The sequence below is a fragment of the Sander vitreus genome, chromosome 22, assembly GCF_031162955.1.
Source record: "Sander vitreus isolate 19-12246 chromosome 22, sanVit1, whole genome shotgun sequence".
NCBI classification, from domain to species: domain Eukaryota; kingdom Metazoa; phylum Chordata; class Actinopteri; order Perciformes; family Percidae; genus Sander; species Sander vitreus.
This window is the reverse complement of record NC_135876.1, coordinates 24,307,048-24,326,880: the sequence shown is the minus strand read 5'-3', so window position 1 is coordinate 24,326,880 and position 19,833 is coordinate 24,307,048. Positions and strand designations below refer to the sequence as shown.

At 40.0% G+C, this 19,833-nt stretch overlaps 1 protein-coding gene across 1 annotated transcript in view; it reads right to left on the bottom strand.

The window, feature by feature from the left end:
• Window positions 1-19,833, bottom strand: part of LOC144537122 (cullin-1) — a 43,916-nt gene that overhangs the window by 16,779 nt on the left and 7,304 nt on the right. Inside the window, exons 2-8 of the mRNA XM_078280566.1 lie at window positions 12,566-12,970; window positions 10,178-10,352; window positions 8,712-8,879; window positions 5,080-5,130; window positions 4,798-4,888; window positions 1,929-2,092; window positions 281-443 (exon numbers count right to left, since the gene is read on the bottom strand). Of these exons, the coding sequence (XP_078136692.1) occupies window positions 281-443; window positions 1,929-2,092; window positions 4,798-4,888; window positions 5,080-5,130; window positions 8,712-8,879; window positions 10,178-10,352; window positions 12,566-12,705 (952 nt within the window). The 5' untranslated portion in view covers window positions 12,706-12,970. The remainder of the gene's footprint in view (window positions 1-280; window positions 444-1,928; window positions 2,093-4,797; window positions 4,889-5,079; window positions 5,131-8,711; window positions 8,880-10,177; window positions 10,353-12,565; window positions 12,971-19,833) is intronic.

Here is a 19,833-nt window from a genome sequence, read left to right as displayed (position 1 = left end):
TACCTCCTGACATCCGCACTTTAACAGACGTAGCTCGTTTTAATCTAACCTGAAAACATATTTATTTAGAATGGCTTTTAAAAAGGTCCCATGGCATTCTCCGTTCTTCCTGCTTTTATGTATTCCTTTCTGATTTTACTGTATGTTATGTTTTACTGTTACTTCATGTAAAGCACTTTGGATACTTGCTGGTTGTTGTAAAGCACCAAATAAATAACTGTTGATTGATTAAAAGCTGCAGGATCAGCGGACACACTGAAATTAAAACTGCAGGGTTTACCTTCATTCTTGTCGGCATCCAGGAGGTTCTGAAACTCGGTGTGGAAGATCTCCAGGTGTTTCTCTATGAGGACCTGCTCACACTTCCTGGCCAGCTCGTCCTGGGTGGATTCATGGAGGTAAACCTGCACGCGCCGCTGCTCCTCCAGCAGACGAGCCTCCGCCTGAGGAAATGAACACAGATATACAAAGTCATTTATGTTATTAGGACAAGACCGCCCCCTTCACAACAGGGTTATTATAACAAACAAAAATAAACACTGAAAAATATCTTTAGTCAACTGTAACTGAATAAAAACTTCAAGAAAAACTAAAACTAAACTGAAACTATATCGCCAGGTTAATGATTCAAAACTAAATAAAAATGAACGTAGATCATTTCCGTTTTAGTTTGTTTGCTATAATATATCACTACTGGAAGAAAAAAAAAGGAGACAGCACTCTCGTGACACCGAACCACATAAATTAAAAGGACTTGGCATGAGCGCTGTGACGTAATTGCGTCACATTAGACACTAAAGTAGTGCAAAGATTAAAGATTAAACATTATTCTCCACCATGTTTTTTGTTTGTATGTGTAGCTACATAATACTGAGACATTATTCCTGGCCCTGACAAAAACAAACCAAAACTAACTCAAATTAAACTTTTCCAAAAGTCAAAACTAAGATAAAAGAGAAACTAATTGAAAATTCTAAACCATAATAACGATGCTTCATAACCAGTTTAAAAAGGTCCCAGGGCATGACATTTTCACTTTATGAGGTTTTTTAACATTAATATGAGTTCCCCCAGCCTGCCTATGGTCCCCCAGTGGCTAGAAATGGTGATAGGTGTAAACCAAGCCCTGGGTATCCTGCTCTGCCTTTGAGAAAATGAAAGCTCAGATGGGCCGATCTGGAATCTTCCCTTTATGACGTCATAAGGGGAAAGGTTACCTCCCCTTTCTCTGCTTTGCCGTCCAGAGAATTTGGCCCACCCATGAGAAAGAGACATCATGGCTTTCAAAGAGCAAAGTGGCAGTTGGTCAAGGCCACACCCCCACCCTCCACCTTGCCCCCCCCCCCCCTCTCTCTCCTCCTCAATAGCTACAGACACAGAAATGGCACATCCTAAGGAAAGCTCATTGTGGGACTGGCTCTAGTGGCTGTAATTCTGCACCAACGCTGAATTTCGTGAAAGAGACTTGAGATACAGTATTAGGGGACCACTAAGGTCTATATAAAAGAGACTTCAGATACAGTATTAGGGGACCACTAAGGTCTATATAAAAGAGACTTCAGATACAGTATTAGGGGACCACTAAGGCCTATATAAAAGAGACTTCAGATACAGTATTAGGAGACCACTAAGGTCTATATAAAAGAGACTTCAGATACAGTATTAGGGGACCACTAAGGTCTATATAAAAGAGACTTCAGATACAGTATTAGGGGACCACTAAGGCCTATATAAAAGAGACTTCAGATACAGTATTAGGGGACCACTAAGGCCTATATAAAAACATCCAAAGAGCACCATGTCATGGGACCTTTAAATGTTAAAACCCCTAGTTTTAAAGCAACACAAGCAACTTTGTCATCTTTCGTCTGCCATGTTGAGTGCATTCATCCATAACTGTGTGTTGCTGAAGTGGAAAGAGCGTCTACCTTCTTCATGTACTCGGTGACGGGGTTCTGCTGCAGGAACTCTGTGCTCTCGCGTGTGTAGAACCGCTCTGTGTCAGTGAGGAACTGACATTCAAAGTACTCTTTGTACACGGACAGCGTGGGGCCTTTGGCGAAGGCGTCCTCTTCGTTCAGACCCAGCTCAACTGGAGAGGGAGGAGAGGGGAGACACGGGAAACGGGGGGTTAACGTGAGGCGTCAGGATAAACCCTGTGATACTACGTTCACATCTTTACGTATTAAAAGTGACACTGAAAATGTATTTTATCTTAAATAACAAAAATATTTGTTTTTTGTGGCATTTTTAGGCCTTTTTTTTTTTTTACAAGACAGCTTAGACTTTGAGAGGGGAGAGAGGGGGGGAGGTGACATGCAGCAATGGGCCGAAGGTCGGAACCGAACCTGCGGCCGCTGCGTTGAGGACAGAGCCTCTGTATATGGGCACTCGCTCTTCCAGGTGAGGCTCCCATAAATAACTAAAATTAAATAAAAATAAAAAAATTCCACATGAAAATAACTAAATAAATAGGAAAGATCTGTTTAAATAAGTACTGAGAAGACGTAGTGAGCTCTGAAATTAAAACAAGTGAAAACTAAAGTAGAAAATTGCAAAAACAATTGCAATTAATTTTTCATCTTAACAGGTTGTAATCTTTACGCATTTATATCCATTTTTAACCGATTAATGGGGCATCGTTACATCCCTACTTATAGGTTCATAGTCACTTAGAGAATCGTTATGAGGAAGAACTCAATGTCACTTAAGGTTTTCTTTTCTAAGAATGTATTGGCCATCTGGGTAAAAAGCAACTTATTTGGGAAATCCTCCTCTGCTCCTGGGCTTGACTTTTAGTATCTCGTTATATTCAGACTCTCATAAACCCTTTTATAATAAACTGTGGTATTGAAATATGTTGTCTGCTTCAGCCTCGACTTGAGAGCAGCTGATCAGAAGTCAGGTTGGATAATATCTCAAAAATGATTTGATCTGTAAACATCCTATATTTACTCAACAAATCCTGCAGCTGTTCAGCTTAGATTTTCAGATCTATCAGGATGTTATGGGTCTAAAAATCAAACCTGATATCAATGTTCTCCACTGACTGTCGACAGACGTACTGTACATTCATGATCACAGCTAGAGAAAGCAGAATTAAAAGATCCTACTGGGGTATTATATACAGAACCTCTGAAACGGGTCGTCAACACCAAAAGGTCGGCCTCCAAGCGCGAGCTTAAAGACGTCTGATTTAAGCCCGGAGATGAAATTAAGAGTGACGTTTTAAATAGTTAAGTTAGAGTTAAGATGGCTGGTTCTGGTAACCTTCCCTGAAAGAGTTTTTATTGTTCTTTCACACTTTAGTTATTAGTTCAATAAAGAAAATGACTCCAGATCATTAGCTGTGTTTACATGGACCCTAATATTGCACTAATCGGAATAAAAATGCCTCATTTAACCACCTCAATCGGAAGAGACCGACACGATTGAAAGGAATTCAAGGATTAAGGGCTAGTGTGAACCTTTCATAATCCATTTAATAGGATCTGATGTCCATGTAAATGCTTAATTAGATCGTTTCTCTCTGGTTGTAATCAATATATACTTTCTGCGTACGTTTGCCCAACATGGGGGAAACATTATGTGACGGGACAAACAGAAACGCGCCGGCAGAAAAACAAAACTCAGGTTTGTGGCTAAAAGATTTAAAGATTGATAGAAGATTGTTGCATGAGGCTGAGGCAGTGGTCGATCGGCTCTAAACAACAAGTTAATGATCAAAGCTGGAATCCACCGAACTATCCTCAATAAAGTTGTATTTCCGGCAGATTGTCAAACTTAGTACAATTACCAGGCCTCTTAAATTATTATTATTATTATACTGCTCCCTTATGGACTAAGTTTAAAAAGGCAAGCATGCAGAAGCTTAAGGTTGCTCATAATGACTGTATGAGGACACTGCTCAACAAACCCAGGTGCTCTAGTGCGAGGGACCTGTTTTGTAATGCAGGGGTCAGCACCTTCCAGGCACTACTGAGGAGTCTTATCTACTAATTCATTAGTCGCATGAACATCTCCCAGAACAGCATTGTTATGCTGCTGGCAAATCCTAGGTTTAGTGCCATAGGATACCAATCATCACTATGGAAACACTGGTACAAGTGTCTTTCATAGAAATGCAGTATTGTTGTTTCTTTTGTTTTTATATCTCTGTATGTTGTATGTCATGTCTGTGTCTTCTGAAAGGACCTTGAGTCTGGCAATAAAGTTGATGATAATGTATGTATATATTTTTACATGTATAAATGATTTGATGTAATTATCCAACAGATCAAAGCTGACTGACAGCAGCTAACAGTAAACTAAAAGCGTTTTCATGCCGGCTCAAAACATCAACAGAAGAAATCCTCGCTCACACGCCGGCAAAAGTCCCTCTCCGTCGTAGCTCTGAATGTATTTGAACACTTCCCACTAAAGCCTCGAAGCCCAAAAAGTGATATATTCGGGACAGCCCTAGCTCTGGGCCATGTAAACACACATCTGATCACTTTATTTAGCATCTATGTACATCTATGTAACAGTCAAGTTGGGATCTCTTATCAGAATGATTTAAATCGAGAAATATTGTCCGTTTAGACGCAGCTATTGAAGAAGTGTGGTAGCTCAAACTTCCTAAAAAAAATAACAGAAAAATTATTTTGAAACCTCCAGTGAGGAGTTGCTATGAGTCTTTGCTGTGTGTACATATGGAGCTCAGAGTTATAAAAAAACATGGCTTCCTTCTTTATTTAATGTCTGCCAAGCAACAGGCGGCTGTTTCTCTTTATTTCTTCACTGCACGTGTTGACCTACCATAGGACTGGACCACACCGCTGATCAGTCTGGTGTTAATGGTCTCCCCATTCCTCTCTCGCTCTATCAGCTTCAGCACAGCGTTTGTTACCTGAAAAACAGAGGTTAGTTTAGCTCAGGGAACTTCTTTGCAGTGACAAAAATAAAGCAAATAGGAAAGGAAAAACAGGCAGGGTTAAACGCACATGAGCTTAATTGACAAAAACAAGATAAACAGTTTGCTTTTTCCTCTACATTGTTTTTTTTCCTCACTCCACTTCCATAAAAAGAAACTGAACACACCTGTTTGTTGAGGGGTCGGAATAAACACTCCCTCCAGGTCACAAGTGCCAGCTGGGAGGAAAGCGCAGCATCCGAGAGAGAGGAGAGGAGAACGAGAAGGTTAACGACAGGTCAAGACTTCAGGCTGCGTGTTTGTTACTGGTCTCCGTTCCTTTTGATCAGTGAGATCCATGTCAGCCCAAACTAAATGACTTGCAAATGACTTTCAAGGTCCTGTAGGGGGAATTCTTATGGGGCAGGTCCAAAACTGGAAATCACAAAAGCCTCTTTCTGTACTCTTAACAATTCTTACTTTTAAATCAATGCTGTATCAACACAAACATGAAACACAGTCACAGACTATGGAAAGCTCTCTCAGGCATGTTTACAAGACTTTTATTTTGAAGTTCCATCTCTGCTGAAAACAGTACCCCTGTACTCAGGGTTTCTGCAGGTTCTACCATGTCAAATTTAAGACCATTGTGAATGAAATTAAACCCTTGTGTTGTCCTCCTGGGTCAAAATTAACACTTTTAGACACTAAAAGTCGCTTATTTCAACGTTTTTGGCACTTTTTTCAACGTTTGTGTCGCTTATTTCAACGTTTATGGCACTTTTTCCCGTTAACACCAGTATATTCACCACTAGAGCTATTTATTTGCACCAGTTTTACACTTATTTTGGGGAATTCATGGTCAATAAACCTCATTTATATGAAATGTTATAATTTTTGTGTAAGAAAAAAGCAGAAATTATGAATGATTTTGACTTAATGGTTAAGATCAGAGGAATGAAGGTTAATGGATAACCACAGATCTGTCAAAGTTTAGTCAGGATAATGCTATAAAACTGAATACAACACCCAAAATTCTATGAAAATAGAGATCTGATCCTTAATTTCCTTTGTGAAGAGCGTCTTATGGAACCATCCATGTTATTTTGGGGCAATTTGGTTAAAAGAAACTAGAGATGATCCGATACCGGCTCCGATACTGCCTAAAACGCTGGTATCGGGAAGTACTGGAGTTAATGCACCGATCCGATACCACGTAATAAAGCCCTAAAGAAAATCGACGTTAAAGTAGTTTATTTATGTTCTTTTTCCGTTATAACTGACTGTCAAACTGCAGAATAAAAGAACGTTCTGTGGCGTTCATGTTTCACAAAGAGTTTAACCTGAGTCAGACGACAACAAAGATAAAAATATCACATCCATACAGGGATAGTAGTATACAGCTGTTATACATCATATCATCCATACAGGGATAGTAGTATACAGCTGTTATACATCATATCATCCATACAGGGATAGTAGTATACAGCTGTTATACATCATATCATCCATACAGGGATAGTAGTATACAGCTGTTATACATCATATCATCCATACAGGGATAGTAGTATACAGCTGTTATACATCATATCATCCATACAGGGATAGTAGTATACAGCTGTTATACATCATATCATCCATACAGAGATAGTAACATATATGACACACTGGTATCAGATCAGTACTCGGTATCAGCCGATACGCAAGTTCAGGTATCGGAATCGGTATTGGGAAGCAAAAAATGGTATCGGACCATTTCTAAAAGAAACCCACATTTATGATATAGAAACTTTGAAAAGGACAACATGAGGATTAAGACCTATATCACGACATCATATATATATAAAAAAAAATTAAAAAAAAGAGTGAGAGTCCTGAAACATCGTTTGAAACGTTTTTTTTCAAGCCAAGCATCGCTAAACTTGCACTTCCCCATAGCTGAAGGATATCAGTAAAATCAGTTGTATGTCTGTGGAACAATCCGAAAGAGTCGCAATAATAACACGAAAGCTGATTGGCTGCAGTATAAGTTGCATGTTGTCCCATTTGTTTATCCCTGCGGGAGCATTTCGATGAGCATTAGAGGCGTTACATGGACGTAGGAAAAATAAGACCAGTTTAAAATGATGTAAGACCTAGAACACAATAATCCACTAAACTGTAAGACTTTTAAGACCCCGCGGAAACCCTGTGTACTTTGTGTTTACATAATCACGAATAATTTGCACGAGACTCATTGACGATTCATTTCATTATTGATTAATCTGCCGATTATTTTCTCAGTTAATCAATTGGTCTCTAAAGTTTCAGAAAATAGTGAAAAATGATTCCGCAGTTCGTCAAAGTCCAAGTTGATGTCTTTAAATGGCATTTTTTTGTTCATAAAACAAATATATTCAGTTTAATATGTAATAAAAACAGAAAAGAGAAGGAAATCTCAGTATTTGAGAGGCTGAAAAAACAGCATCTTTTTTTTAACGATCATCAAAATAGTTGGCAATTATTTTTCTGTCCACCACCTAAACGATTAGTCGAATAATCGTTGCAGCTCTACAGCATTTCGACGTGTCAGAGTTGTAATGTTTGTAACGTGTCAACTGATTCTTTCACATTAAATCAAACATGTTGACCTGTCTGTTCTCGAGGAAGAAAAAGAAAATATTGAATGGCAGTAGGGAAGTAACGATTATCGGTGTAACTGTAAACTACGATAAAAATGTTGACGATAACAATTACCGTTTTTATTTAAAATATCATTATCATCATGGTGGATTACGACGGTGTGGAAACCGTGCGTTTAATCTTTCCCAGCATCATCCGAGTCTCCTGAAGTTGCCACGCAGGCGCTCTGCGTAGCTTACAACGTGCGTTTCTTGAAGTAGGAATCATGGGCGAAGGAGGAGATGACAGCGCTCAGGACATTTCAGGACAAATAAGCCGTTTACATGCTGAACCGCTGTTCCTTTGATGTTAAAAGCTGCACTTTTGATAAGGTTTTGCCTATATTTTTGTAATATAAACACTGTTACACTTTTTGAAACTATTTCAGCTCGCGTAGGCCTATCAGTGCTTTCTGAACATATTGGACATACTTTTAAAAATACCGTGATAATACCGAAAACCGTGATCATTTTGGTCACTATCACCGTGACATTACATTTTCATACCGTTACATCCCTAAATGGCAGCTAGAGTTGAGTTTGTAGTTCACTTGGGCTGTTTCTATCTCGCCACCTTGACTTTCTTTTTTACTGAACATTGCACAACTATTACAGAAAAGGTACTGGGTGACTGCAAAGCAGCTGTGGATGGTTGTTAGCATCTTTCATGCTTTGTAACACCAAATATTAAGGCTGCACGATATGAGGAAAATATCAAATTGTGATTCTTTTGACTGATATTGCAATTGCGATATGATTCAAGATATTGAAGGCAATGATCATTGTAGTATCATTATTCTCATTTTCATTGAAAAATATTAAAATTAAAAACATTAAATGATTAAAAGCGTGATTTATGCGAGGATCTGTACCAAACAAAGAGGTTTCCTTTAGTCTGTAGGATACGATTTGTCTCTTCAGCACCAAACTACTTCATTCAGAATGGTTTGACACATATTTTGCCTTTAACAAATATTGCGCACACCCCTCCTGCAATTGGGATTATTGCACTAGTCTATATTGTGATTTCAATGAAATTGCGATTTATTGTGCAGCCCTACAAAATAGGCATTTCATTCTTTCTCTTCATTCAGATTAGAAGCTAAAAATACCTCCAAACACACCAAGAGCATTCACCACCCGACAGATGTTAGACGTACCGAGTAGATCTCATAGATTCCTTTGCGTCCCTCGTCACACTCTCGTCTGACCCAGTGGCGGTTGAGGTAGGCGCAGATCCCGTTGAGGACTTTACTGGAGAAGCGGTAATCCTCCCACTGCTGGGTGTAAAACTTCAACACACACTCGTCCATCAGATCCTCGCCATCCTGGAGGGAAAACCAGGGAGGAGGCGAGAGAAAGACAAAGTACGGACAGGAAATCAGAGGGGGATTCTGCGACGGTCAGGAAAATTTAGGTTGCAGCCTGCAACTAATGCCGACCTTACACCAAACGACTTTTCAAGCGACTCCACTGTCTCAGACTAATGTCACCAAGGATGTCATAAAACTCAGTCCCAGTCAGTCTTTCTCCCGACTTTCTTGAAGTCTTGGTAGTGAAGTTAAATCATGTGAATGTTGTCAACATTCACATGGGCGCTCTCCCTCCTGCACCAAACAGGAAGCAGCAAACAGCTAGAACCGGTGTTGTTTATGGTTGCTATGGCTAAGCTAAACGCTAATGCTAAATAGGGAACGTTCTGAATCTCAACCCTTCTGAAGAGAGTCACCCAGCGGTACTGGAGACATTCATCTGCATGTACGGCAGAACAGAACATCTGCAGACTTTCACTAAAGTTACCAGCTAACGCTAGCGGTAGCTAGCTAGGTTGGGTACATTTTTCAAAACGAATCTAGTTGAAGTCTTGCAATGTGTGACCCTGCAAGATCCCCAGTCTTTACATATGACAGTCTTTGACGTGAGATGGTGTCAGACTTTTTAAAAAAAGTCTTCTAGTGTGTGATAGGCATTGTCGGGTAATCTGTTGCTTATTTTCGGGATTCATTGATTAGTTGTTTGGTTTATAAAATGTCCGAGAATTGTGAAAAATGTGGATCAGCGTTTCCCAAAAGCCCAAGATGACGTCCTCAAATGTCTTGTTTTGTCCACAACTCAAAGATATTCAGTTTACTGTCACAGAGGAGAGAAGAAACTAGAACATGTTCACATTTAACAAGCTGACATCAGAGAAGTTTTTAAAGGAACACGCTGACTTATTGGCACTTGGGATGTCTGTGTCTCATGTGAGTTTGTTATTTGTACACGCTGTGACTATACAAATAACATGTAAATAGGAACATGTTGCCGTTATTTTGTCATTTATTGGGAGCAGTAGGCTAGATGGAGCCGGTTACCTCCAGGATCTGTGCTAAGCTAGGCTAGCGGTGGGGGCGTCAGACAGAGTTACAACATGCACGGAGATGAGAAGGGTATGTCTGGACTTATCTAACTCTGGGGGATACGGGGAATAAGACAAAGTCCCAATAAGTCGGCGTGTTCCTTTAAGTTTTGCCGATTAATCGATTATCAAAATAGTTGGTGATTGTTTCAACAGTTGACAACTAATGGATTAACCTTTGCTTATCGTATGTTAACATCGCAGTGCTTCTGAAGTGCGTGGACTCACCTTGAGCAGGCTGGTCAGATAGTTCTTCAGGAACTCTTTGAGTCGCTTGTAGAGCTCCAGGCCTACAAACTGAGCCCCGCCTGGAGTGGTGGACTTTTTGGAGGGCTTGGCTGGAGGCACGGAGCCCCTGCCCTGGCTCGACTGGTGGACGCTGGTACAATAGTTATATACATGTCTGAGGAGGGAAGCGTTAAGGAATGAAACACAGAGAGACCCTACACAATCGGAGGTTTAAAATTCATCGCCAAAATGTAGCTGACCTTTACATAAAACAAAAGGAGCAAGCAGAGGAATTATGTACTCTACTAATGTCTTTCAAACATAAATTCATACATAAATATAGAGCTGTAACATATTTAAACACCACATTTAACCCTAATGGGAAATATTTCAGGCTTCAAAAAGAAACTAAGAGAAGCTGTTATCAGTAAAGAGATTAGGTTGAAACTATTCCTGTCCGTCTTCTTTCTTTTACTACAGTATATTTTATTTCCCGTTACGGTTTTGTTTGGTTTTTATAAAACATGAAAAACAGGCTACTGTGCATTTTATTTAATAAAATCCAGGATGTTTTCATTGTTCTGATACAACAATATGTATTTTGCTTTATAATATTTGTCTTGTGTTGGACCCCAGGAAGAATAGACTTCACTACGTTGATGACTAATGGGGATCCTTAATAAACAATAAAAAAACAATACAGAAAATCAATATACTGGGTTCCCCCTGGGTTCTCCGAGTAAGATTTAAGACTTTTTAAGACCTTCTTAATACCACCTAGGATGGATTTCACGCCAGAGAAAAGCAGAACCGAATAACGTAAGCTGAATTTAATAATTCACTTTTGTGTTAGTGTGTTTGTACTCTATTAAACATAAAATAAATAAAAAATATTGATCGCATTTAGACTCCTTATGCTATGAAACCACAAGTTCAAAATGTTACCTACACAAAATATTTATTTATGACTTTACGGCATTTCTGTTATCCTACGAAAGGACAAGAAAGGACATAAGACTTTAGTAAACGAAACAATACTTTTAAGGCGGTATTTTTGGAATAATAAATTGAAAACTTTTTTTTTTTTAATACTTGTAAGACCTTGCGGGAACCCTGACTTTAACTACAACAAAGCTTTTTTTTTTTTTTTTTTATAATTGGTGACCAGCGATGCAGATTTTGGCCGAAAAGCTGTCAAAGACTAATAGGTCATTGACTGATTGTAGCTTTGTATAAAGTTGAAATGAATGTTGTTCTTTCTTCCTGCCTGACAGGATAGGATTACGGTTCTGAGATTATATGGCTGGGTGCAGGGAAACGATGACATCCTGTAGTGCTAGAAAGGTGCGTTAACAGGAAGAGAGGATGTCAAAACAACAAAATGTGCCCTCGGAGAAAATCAGCACTTTACACTCACATCACGCACACTGTGTATTCTATGGAGTGTGCATGTTTTAAAAAAGGGTGAAATATCTACAGTTTCATTAGAAAAATACATTTTTGATTAAGACCTCCTGAGATCAGTAATTATGTAGGTGGTATTTCTGAAGCAAAGACTCGTTTCCTGTTTTCTGGACTCTGGCCTGCTGGGAGTTCTTTTGTTGTAACTCATTACGTGGCCAAAAGCAGCTATAAAACAGGTTTGGGTTTGAGAGAGAAGGAAGTAGCAAGTACACTACAGCACACAGTGAGGGAGGCTGCAGTTTCAACAACTGGCCAAGTACTGTTAATTATTTGTGTCACTGTTAGGTAACCATTACTGAACTTAACTGTGAGAATGGATCAGCTATTACGGCAATAAATTAGAGAGTAAAATGTTTGATTGTTTACATATTGTGCTTTAAGATCAGATTTGTATGTGGTTCAGCTAATTTGCCAATTATGCACAGTCAATAACATGTCAGACAATAGATCTTTTTCACGGCAGACATGTTGACATGTCATAGTAGGGAAAGCACAGTTGTATTCAAAACCATTAGTGATAGCTGCATTCCACTTAGGAGAGGACCTGGTATTGTGCATGCTGACTCACTGAAACATCTTACTGGGACACTTGATGGAATTGAGCCATCGTTAAGGTTATTAATCTCAGCTGTGCTTTTCCTACTATGACAAGTCCAAATGTCTGCTGTGAAAAAGCTCCATAGAGAGAAATGCCCATAATTTCTAAAGCAGACATATTTAAACAGTCCCAAACCCTAGATATATCCACTCCACTGTTATAAAAAGACATCTGTGAAGTTAGAACCAGTGAATTTTACTTTGAAATGGCTGCCAATTCATTTTCTATTCAGCGGCTAAGGGATTAATCAAGTTATGGTTCCACCCAACAATACAATCTATCATCACAGCCTCACAGCCTCGACCTTCCCCGGTCTGACAGGATACGTGTAGAGTTCCATGTAGCGCGACTTGGCCATGCTTTGCCGTGTGTACACCTGCTGGATGCCAGCCCGCAGGTCGTCCCATATCTGGTCCAGGCCTATCTGTTTCAGTCCGTGGGGGTTCTGGGTCCTGTTCGAAGACATCGTGGCGCCCCGTGTCCTCTCCTCTCCCGGCCGAACAATGCCCTCCCTTTCCTGCTCCGGTGGGCGTTCTCCCCCCGGCTCCTTTCTCCTCGCTTGGTTTCTGTCCCGGCTTGCTCTGCTCTCAGAGTGCGCGGTCCATCGGGCAGCGCCGCTTCGGGAAGCTGGTCGTCGATTGTGAGAAGGGATGCAGTCCCACTCTGCACGCCTGGGTGGCGCTGTCTGCCACTCCTCCACCTAAAAGATTTGGTACACCTCACCAGATGACCTGCAAACAAAACAACAAAATACATTTTGTTTAACAATATGGCTACTAACAATTACTTCAGTGTTGATTATTTTCTGGATTAATGGATTAGTCGTTTGGTCTATAAAATGGTAAAATAATGTAAAATCAGTGTTTCCCAAAGCCCGAGATGACGGCCTTCAAATGTCTTGTTTTGTCCTCAACTCAAAGATATTCAGATAACTGCCGATTATCGCTCCGTCTTTTGGCAGTTTGCAGATCATCTGTATCTGCGTTTTATTTGCCTGATAAGTGATAAAGTCAATAAATTAAAAAGTGCTCTACTTTGGCTCGGCTCCAGCTCTGTGTCTGTCCCTCTGCTTCGGTTTCACTCACCACTGAGTCTGACTTAATGCCCCCCCCACAACACTATCTGACTCGGTTACTGGCTATTATGTTCAAAGTTTCTCATTTACACAGAAATGAACAATCATGCCCCCCCCACTAGAGTGCAGATCGGGCGGTATTTTTCTGTCCGAGCCTGGCCCGTGTCCGACAGAGCAGTAACCGAACCCGACCCGAGCCCGACAGGCATTAAGATATTTCTGTCCGAGCCCGACACAGTTAAAATCTCATTTCTTTTTCATACTAATGACACATGTCCGTTTGTTTGTGTGGAAAGCTTTTATTAAGCAGCTGTAGGAAGGCATTCAGAAATGTCAACAGATGAGGTCATCAGCGCACACGGGGCAACAAGCTCACGTTAACGCAGACACGCACCTACATAATAAGCTTTTTTTAAATTTAAAATGTTCAATGCCTTATCACGCTGATGTGACCGAGCCCGACCCGAACCCCAACATCATTTCTAAATATCTGTCCGAACCCGGCCCATCGGGTACCGCCGGGCTCGGTTCGGGTATCCATCCCCCCCACGCCTCAGCCAGCACAGTTGCACTTTCTAGAAAGGGATTCTATGCAATGGGACTCAGTGCAATATTGGATGTCTTGATAATGTTTTTGATAAGTTTCTTATTTTATTTATTGTGAGAGTGTGTATATGAAAGTGAGTATTGTTTTAGAGGCTGCACAAGCACATTTTGTTGTATGGTTCTACTGCACAATGACAATTAAAGTCTATTCTATTTATTAAATAATTACTGAAAGCATTTAAACAAAGCATTTGGTGTTGGAATTTGTAACATTCCCAAATCTTGATTTTCATTTTCACTGTATAAATGCCTAATCGGTTCCAAACATTGGTTATCTGTTTCATTAACTACTAATAATCCGTATCAGTATTGGCCTTGAAACAACAGTCTCGGTCGATCCCTATTACGTGCTGACACCTGGCTCTGATCCCTGTACACACGGTGCTAACAACCCCGACGTCACTCGGCTAATAACAGATTAGTCCACTTCAACATCTCCCTCATTTCCTCCACCAGTCCGGCGGAGACCGTGCACAGTCTCCCAAGTTCCCTTTTTGGATGCTCCGAGCCAATCGTACTTCTCTTCCACCTAAGGCTGTGCAGTTAATTGAATTTGGATAAGATCACAAAAACAATGTTGAGAAAAACAATTAGTTTGCACATTACGTTTTGCATTAAACTCTTATCTTGTTTTGTGTTCTGAATTGGGGGGAAAAAAAGTTCAAACCGCAGAAGTATGAAAGGACATTTCACAGTTCAAGGTGTTTCCACTGTTGATTTGTTTCACTGCTTCACTGTTTTTGAAGTTCAATAACTGCAACATCTTTCCAAAAGTCAGCGAGAAGTCGCGTTATATCGTGATTTCAATATTAAGCCTTTCTTTTTGCATTCGTCCAAAAGCCTCATTTGGACCTTGAAGTTGTGCATAGAGTTTTGTCATGTTACTAAACTTAGTCCTGCTTTTTTCCATCAACATAACTTTCTTACAACATTTCGGGTGTTTTTTTTGGCATTTGATTCCTCCTCCCCCCCAAATTGATATTGAATATGAGGTCAGGATTAGAAAGTCCAAGGACGTATCATTAAGGCTAACTGACAGACATGAAGCTGTAATTTCATCCCCACGGTCACGACAAGAGGAAAAGGTAAATGACAGTGCTTGCAGCATCAACACCTTTCAAGCCACAGAGAGAGAGAGACAGAGAGAGAGACACAGAGAGAGAGACACAGAGAGAGAGACACAGAGAGAGAGAGAAAGAGAGAGAAACAGAGAGAGAGAGAGACAGAGAGAGAGAGAGAGAGAGACAGAGAGAGAGAGAGACAGAGAGAGAGAAACAGAGAGAGAAAGAAAGAGAGAGAAAGAGAGAGACAGAGAGAGAGAGAAAGAGAGAGAAAGAGAGAGAGAAAGAGAGAGACAGAGGGAGATAGAAAGACAGAGAGAGAGAAAAGACGAGACAAACCGCACAAGAGAAAAGACAAAAATACCTTTCACACCAGCTTTGAATATATGTTAAAAAAAAAAAGTGCATTCAGGACCAATAACAAGTTTGATTGTTTTGCTAAACTGAACCAGAGTGGAAGCAACAGAAGAAGAAAGTCTTTAATATGTCAAAGTGAAAATCAATGTTCTAAATTAAAGTATCAAGACGGAGTGCGTCAGAGTGAGCAGTATGTATACAGATTCAGCTGTGTGACTCTACCAATGCTCTTCAAGAAATGAGATCAAAATAACAACCAAACACACACAGCGAGAAGGTTGTGGTTACTAGAGCCTACTAAAAGGCCTAATATCGGCCCGCCGATATATCGGTCGGGCTCTAATGGTTACGATGGCGTCCCAAAGCGGTGGTGGGATTTTATACTTTCTGGTGTCACCGGCAGCCTAACCGGCATAACTGTTAATATATGAATTGAATGCATGTGCAGTGTTTCCTCTATGTTGATTTGACTGTGGATGCCCCCCACGCCAACATTTCTGCCCCCCACGGTATCCGATCGGTCAAATGCACTCAGGCGCCGCATGATTTACATCACGCAACAGCAACACCACACGTGCACATGCAGGGTTTCCGCTATATTCATGTAGCAGCTAAAAAAGGAACTACACGCTGTTTTCAGGCAACGTTACTGTTGACGTTCAAACAGGCCTGTGTGTGTGTTTTGAGAAATATCTTTATAGCCTACTGCATTAAGGCTATATTTATTTTATTTTTATTTGTTATTTATATAGGCTATTATTGTATTGCCATTACCTGTTTCCCCTGTTTTCATACATACAGAAGTTTAGTTTGCTAAATGTTGGATACTGGATGTGAAAAGAAGGAAATGGTTCTTCCATAACATTGCACTTCAGATGTGTGTGAATTTCCCACCAGGAGTCATTTATAAAGGCTAGTTGTATTTTATAGCGATTGATTATCTATTTAAAAAATGTTCTATGCAAAATGTAACATTTTCTATTAAAGAAAAGACAGAAAATAAATATCTGTGTGCTGTAAAGTGGTTAGAAAAAATGAAATCGGAATCGGCCTAGAAAGTTGTAATCGGTGCATCTCTAATTTTAGCATTATTTACATGCTGAAGTAGTTACACTGCATTAAGTTAATGTAATTAATAGTGGGTTTATTGTTATTTGCTACAGAATGCCTTAGCCTATATGTCAAGATCAAAGTTGGCCTATATAGTAGAGATGTTCCGATACTGATACCAGTATCAGTATCAGCTCCAATACTGCCTAAAACGCTGGTATCAGTATCGGGAAGTACTGGAGTTTATGCACCGATCCGATACCACGTAATAAAGCCCTAAAGAAAAAATATGTTAAAGTAGTTTATTTATGTTCTTTTTCCGTTATAACTGACTGTCAAACTGCAGAATAAAAGAACGTTCTGTGGCGTTCATGTTTCACAAAGAGTTTAACCTGAGCCAGACGACAACAAAGATAGAAATAATATCACATCCATACAGGGATAGTAGTATACAGCTGTTATACATCATATCATCCATACAGGGATAGTAGTATACAGCTGTTATACATCATATCATCCATACAGGGATAGTAGTATACAGCTGTTACACATCATATCATCCATACAGAGATAGTAGTATACAGCTGTTACACATCATATCATCCATACAGGGATAGTAGTATACAGCTGTTATACATCATATCATCCATACAGAGATAGTAGTATACAGCTGTTATACATCATATCATCTATACAGGGATAGTAGTATACAGCTGTTATAAATCATATCATCCATACAGAGATAGTAGTATACAGCTGTTATAAATCATATCATCCATACAGAGATAGTAGTATACAGCTGTTATACATCATATCATCCATACAGAGATAGTAGTATACAGCTGTTATACATCATATCATCCATACAGGGATAGTAGTATACAGCTGTTATACATCATATCATCCATACAGGGATAGTAGTATACAGTTGTTATACATCATATCATTCATACAGGGATAGTAGTATACAGCTGTTATACATCATATCATCCATACAGGGATAGTAGTATACAGCTGTTATACATCATATCATGCATACAGGGATAGTAGTATACAGCTGTTATAAATCATATCATCCATACAGGGATAGTAGTATACAGCTGTTATACATCATATCATGCATACAGGGATAGTAGTATACAGCTGTTGGAATTTTTTTTTTTATAATGTTTTATATCCAAGCCACAAAAAAAATGAATGTAATTCAATAATTGCAACATCTTTCCAAAAGTCAATGAGTGATCGTGTTAAATAATAAATCAAGCAGCTCTATGACACAGCATGTACCTACATCTGAGAACTCAAAAAAGGAAAACCAGAGGCCTTGCCGTGTAAACGCAGCCTAAAAGAACCAGAGAGAATAAAAGAGAGGGTGTATATGGGTAGAAGCTGCTGTGAACATGTAGGCAGCGCTGCTATATTTAGACGGAGCAGGCATGCGGCGCTGCCCATCTCTGGCCATTCACAGCTATTAGGGCCAGAGACTCAGGACGTGACCCAAGTCCAATAGTCCGTTAGTGGAAGAGGGGAGGAAGCTAAGTGACCTTCCTGTCCCTGTTGACACCGGACAATGACTGAACACTTTGACGTCCGAGCGGCGTCTCTGCTGCTTCTAAAAGACGTGGGACGACAAAAACCCTGAAATGTGGGTCTTTTAACAAGACGCCGAATTTTTGAAGTTTGCGGCAGGTTGCTATTGACACCTTATTATATTTAGATACTCTGCCATGTTCTGACAAAAGTAAGCTTTTTGTTTACACTGTTAGAATGGAACTACTAAAGCTGCAGCTAAAAATGATTTGCATTTCATTTAAATTGTGTTGCAGAAAGCAGTATAAAAGGGCAAGAAATGGCCATCGAAATGTCTTAAAAGCCCAAAGAGAGATCTTGAAATTGCTCGTTTTGTCTAATCCAGGGGTTTGCAAACATTTTGTGTGTGTGGACCACTATTTGTGATCAAAAATTTTCGCGGACCACCTCATAATAAAATATGTCTACACACAGTCCTACCTGAATTAATCTGCCTATTTTAGTAATCACACAATTAATTTAAGTAAAAAATGTATATCAATATACATATTCTTAATTTTTATGGGAATTTCCTGGTAAAATGAAGGTTAAAAAACTATTTTTATATTTTATTTTGCTTTTCCACGGACCACCTGCAGTACCCTCACGAAAAAATGACCAAAAAGAGACACAACATGACTACAAAGAGACGCAAAATGTACTGGGAAATTATATTTTAGTTTTTATTGAATAACGTAACATTTTCTTAAGGAAGGGCATCTAAAACGTCCGCCAAATATGCGCACCTTAGTCTTTCACAAAGCTAGGGAAAACACTGGACAGTACTAGTTTTTTTTTCCAATTCAGATACTGCAGTACATTTTCTACTTCTTCAAGCAACACTCAGGGAACGATGATAAAGAGAAGCACCGAGACAGAAGGAAAGCTCCAGAAAACATCAAGACCTGGGCCTTCATCGGTCACTTAAAGGGGAACTATGCAGTTTTTTTTTTTTTTTTCTCTCGCCATGTAACGAATTGCTTCACGGCAGTGCACACGTACGCCCATTCAGGAACCGGCTAACAAGGTAGCGATGGGGTTTTTCACACTATTGTCATGGCTGAGCCGGTTAAAAAGAAGCAGAACGCTAGGAAAGCATTGTCGGAGGAACAGAGAAAGAGGAAACGCAGACTGACCGAGAGAGGAGTCAGACACAAGTAAACATAGGAACTGCCAAATATCTATTCTGAAGCTGTAGTGGAGCTCTATAGAGAAACCTGTAGGGGAGCTCTATAGAGAAACCTGTAGGGGAGCTCTATAGAGAAACCTGTAAGGGGGGCTCTATAGAGAAACCTGTAGGGGGAGCTCTGTAGAGAAACCTGTAGGGGGAGCTCTATAGAGAAACCTGTAGGGGAAGCTCTATAGAGAAACCTGTAGGGGAGCTCTATAGAGAAACCTGTGGGGGGGGGCTCTATAGAGAAACCTGTAGGGGAGCTCCTTAGAGAAACCTGTAGGGGGAGCTCTGTAGAGAAACCTGTAGGGGAGCTCTATAGAGAAACCTGCCAGCAAAAAGAGAGAAAACAGCGAAGAAATGGCCAAAACTGCATAGCGCCTCTTTAAACCTGCCGACTTCTCCACGCCCAACCTCCGTCTCCAACATCCCCTCAGATTTTCCCTCTTGACAGAAAGCCCAAGATGACGTCCTCAAATGTCTTGTTTTGTCCACAACTCAAAGATATTCAGTTCACTGTCACAGAGGAGAGAAGAAACTAGAACAATATTCACATTTAACAAGCAGAGAGTTTTTCCTTTCTTTCATATGGATGGTGATGAAGAGTCCAGACTCTAGACCAGTTTCCGCCTCCGCTCCATCACATCCTCACTAAACTCAGCCCTACCCACCCACCTGAGGTGCTCCAGCAGTTGCCATGGCAAC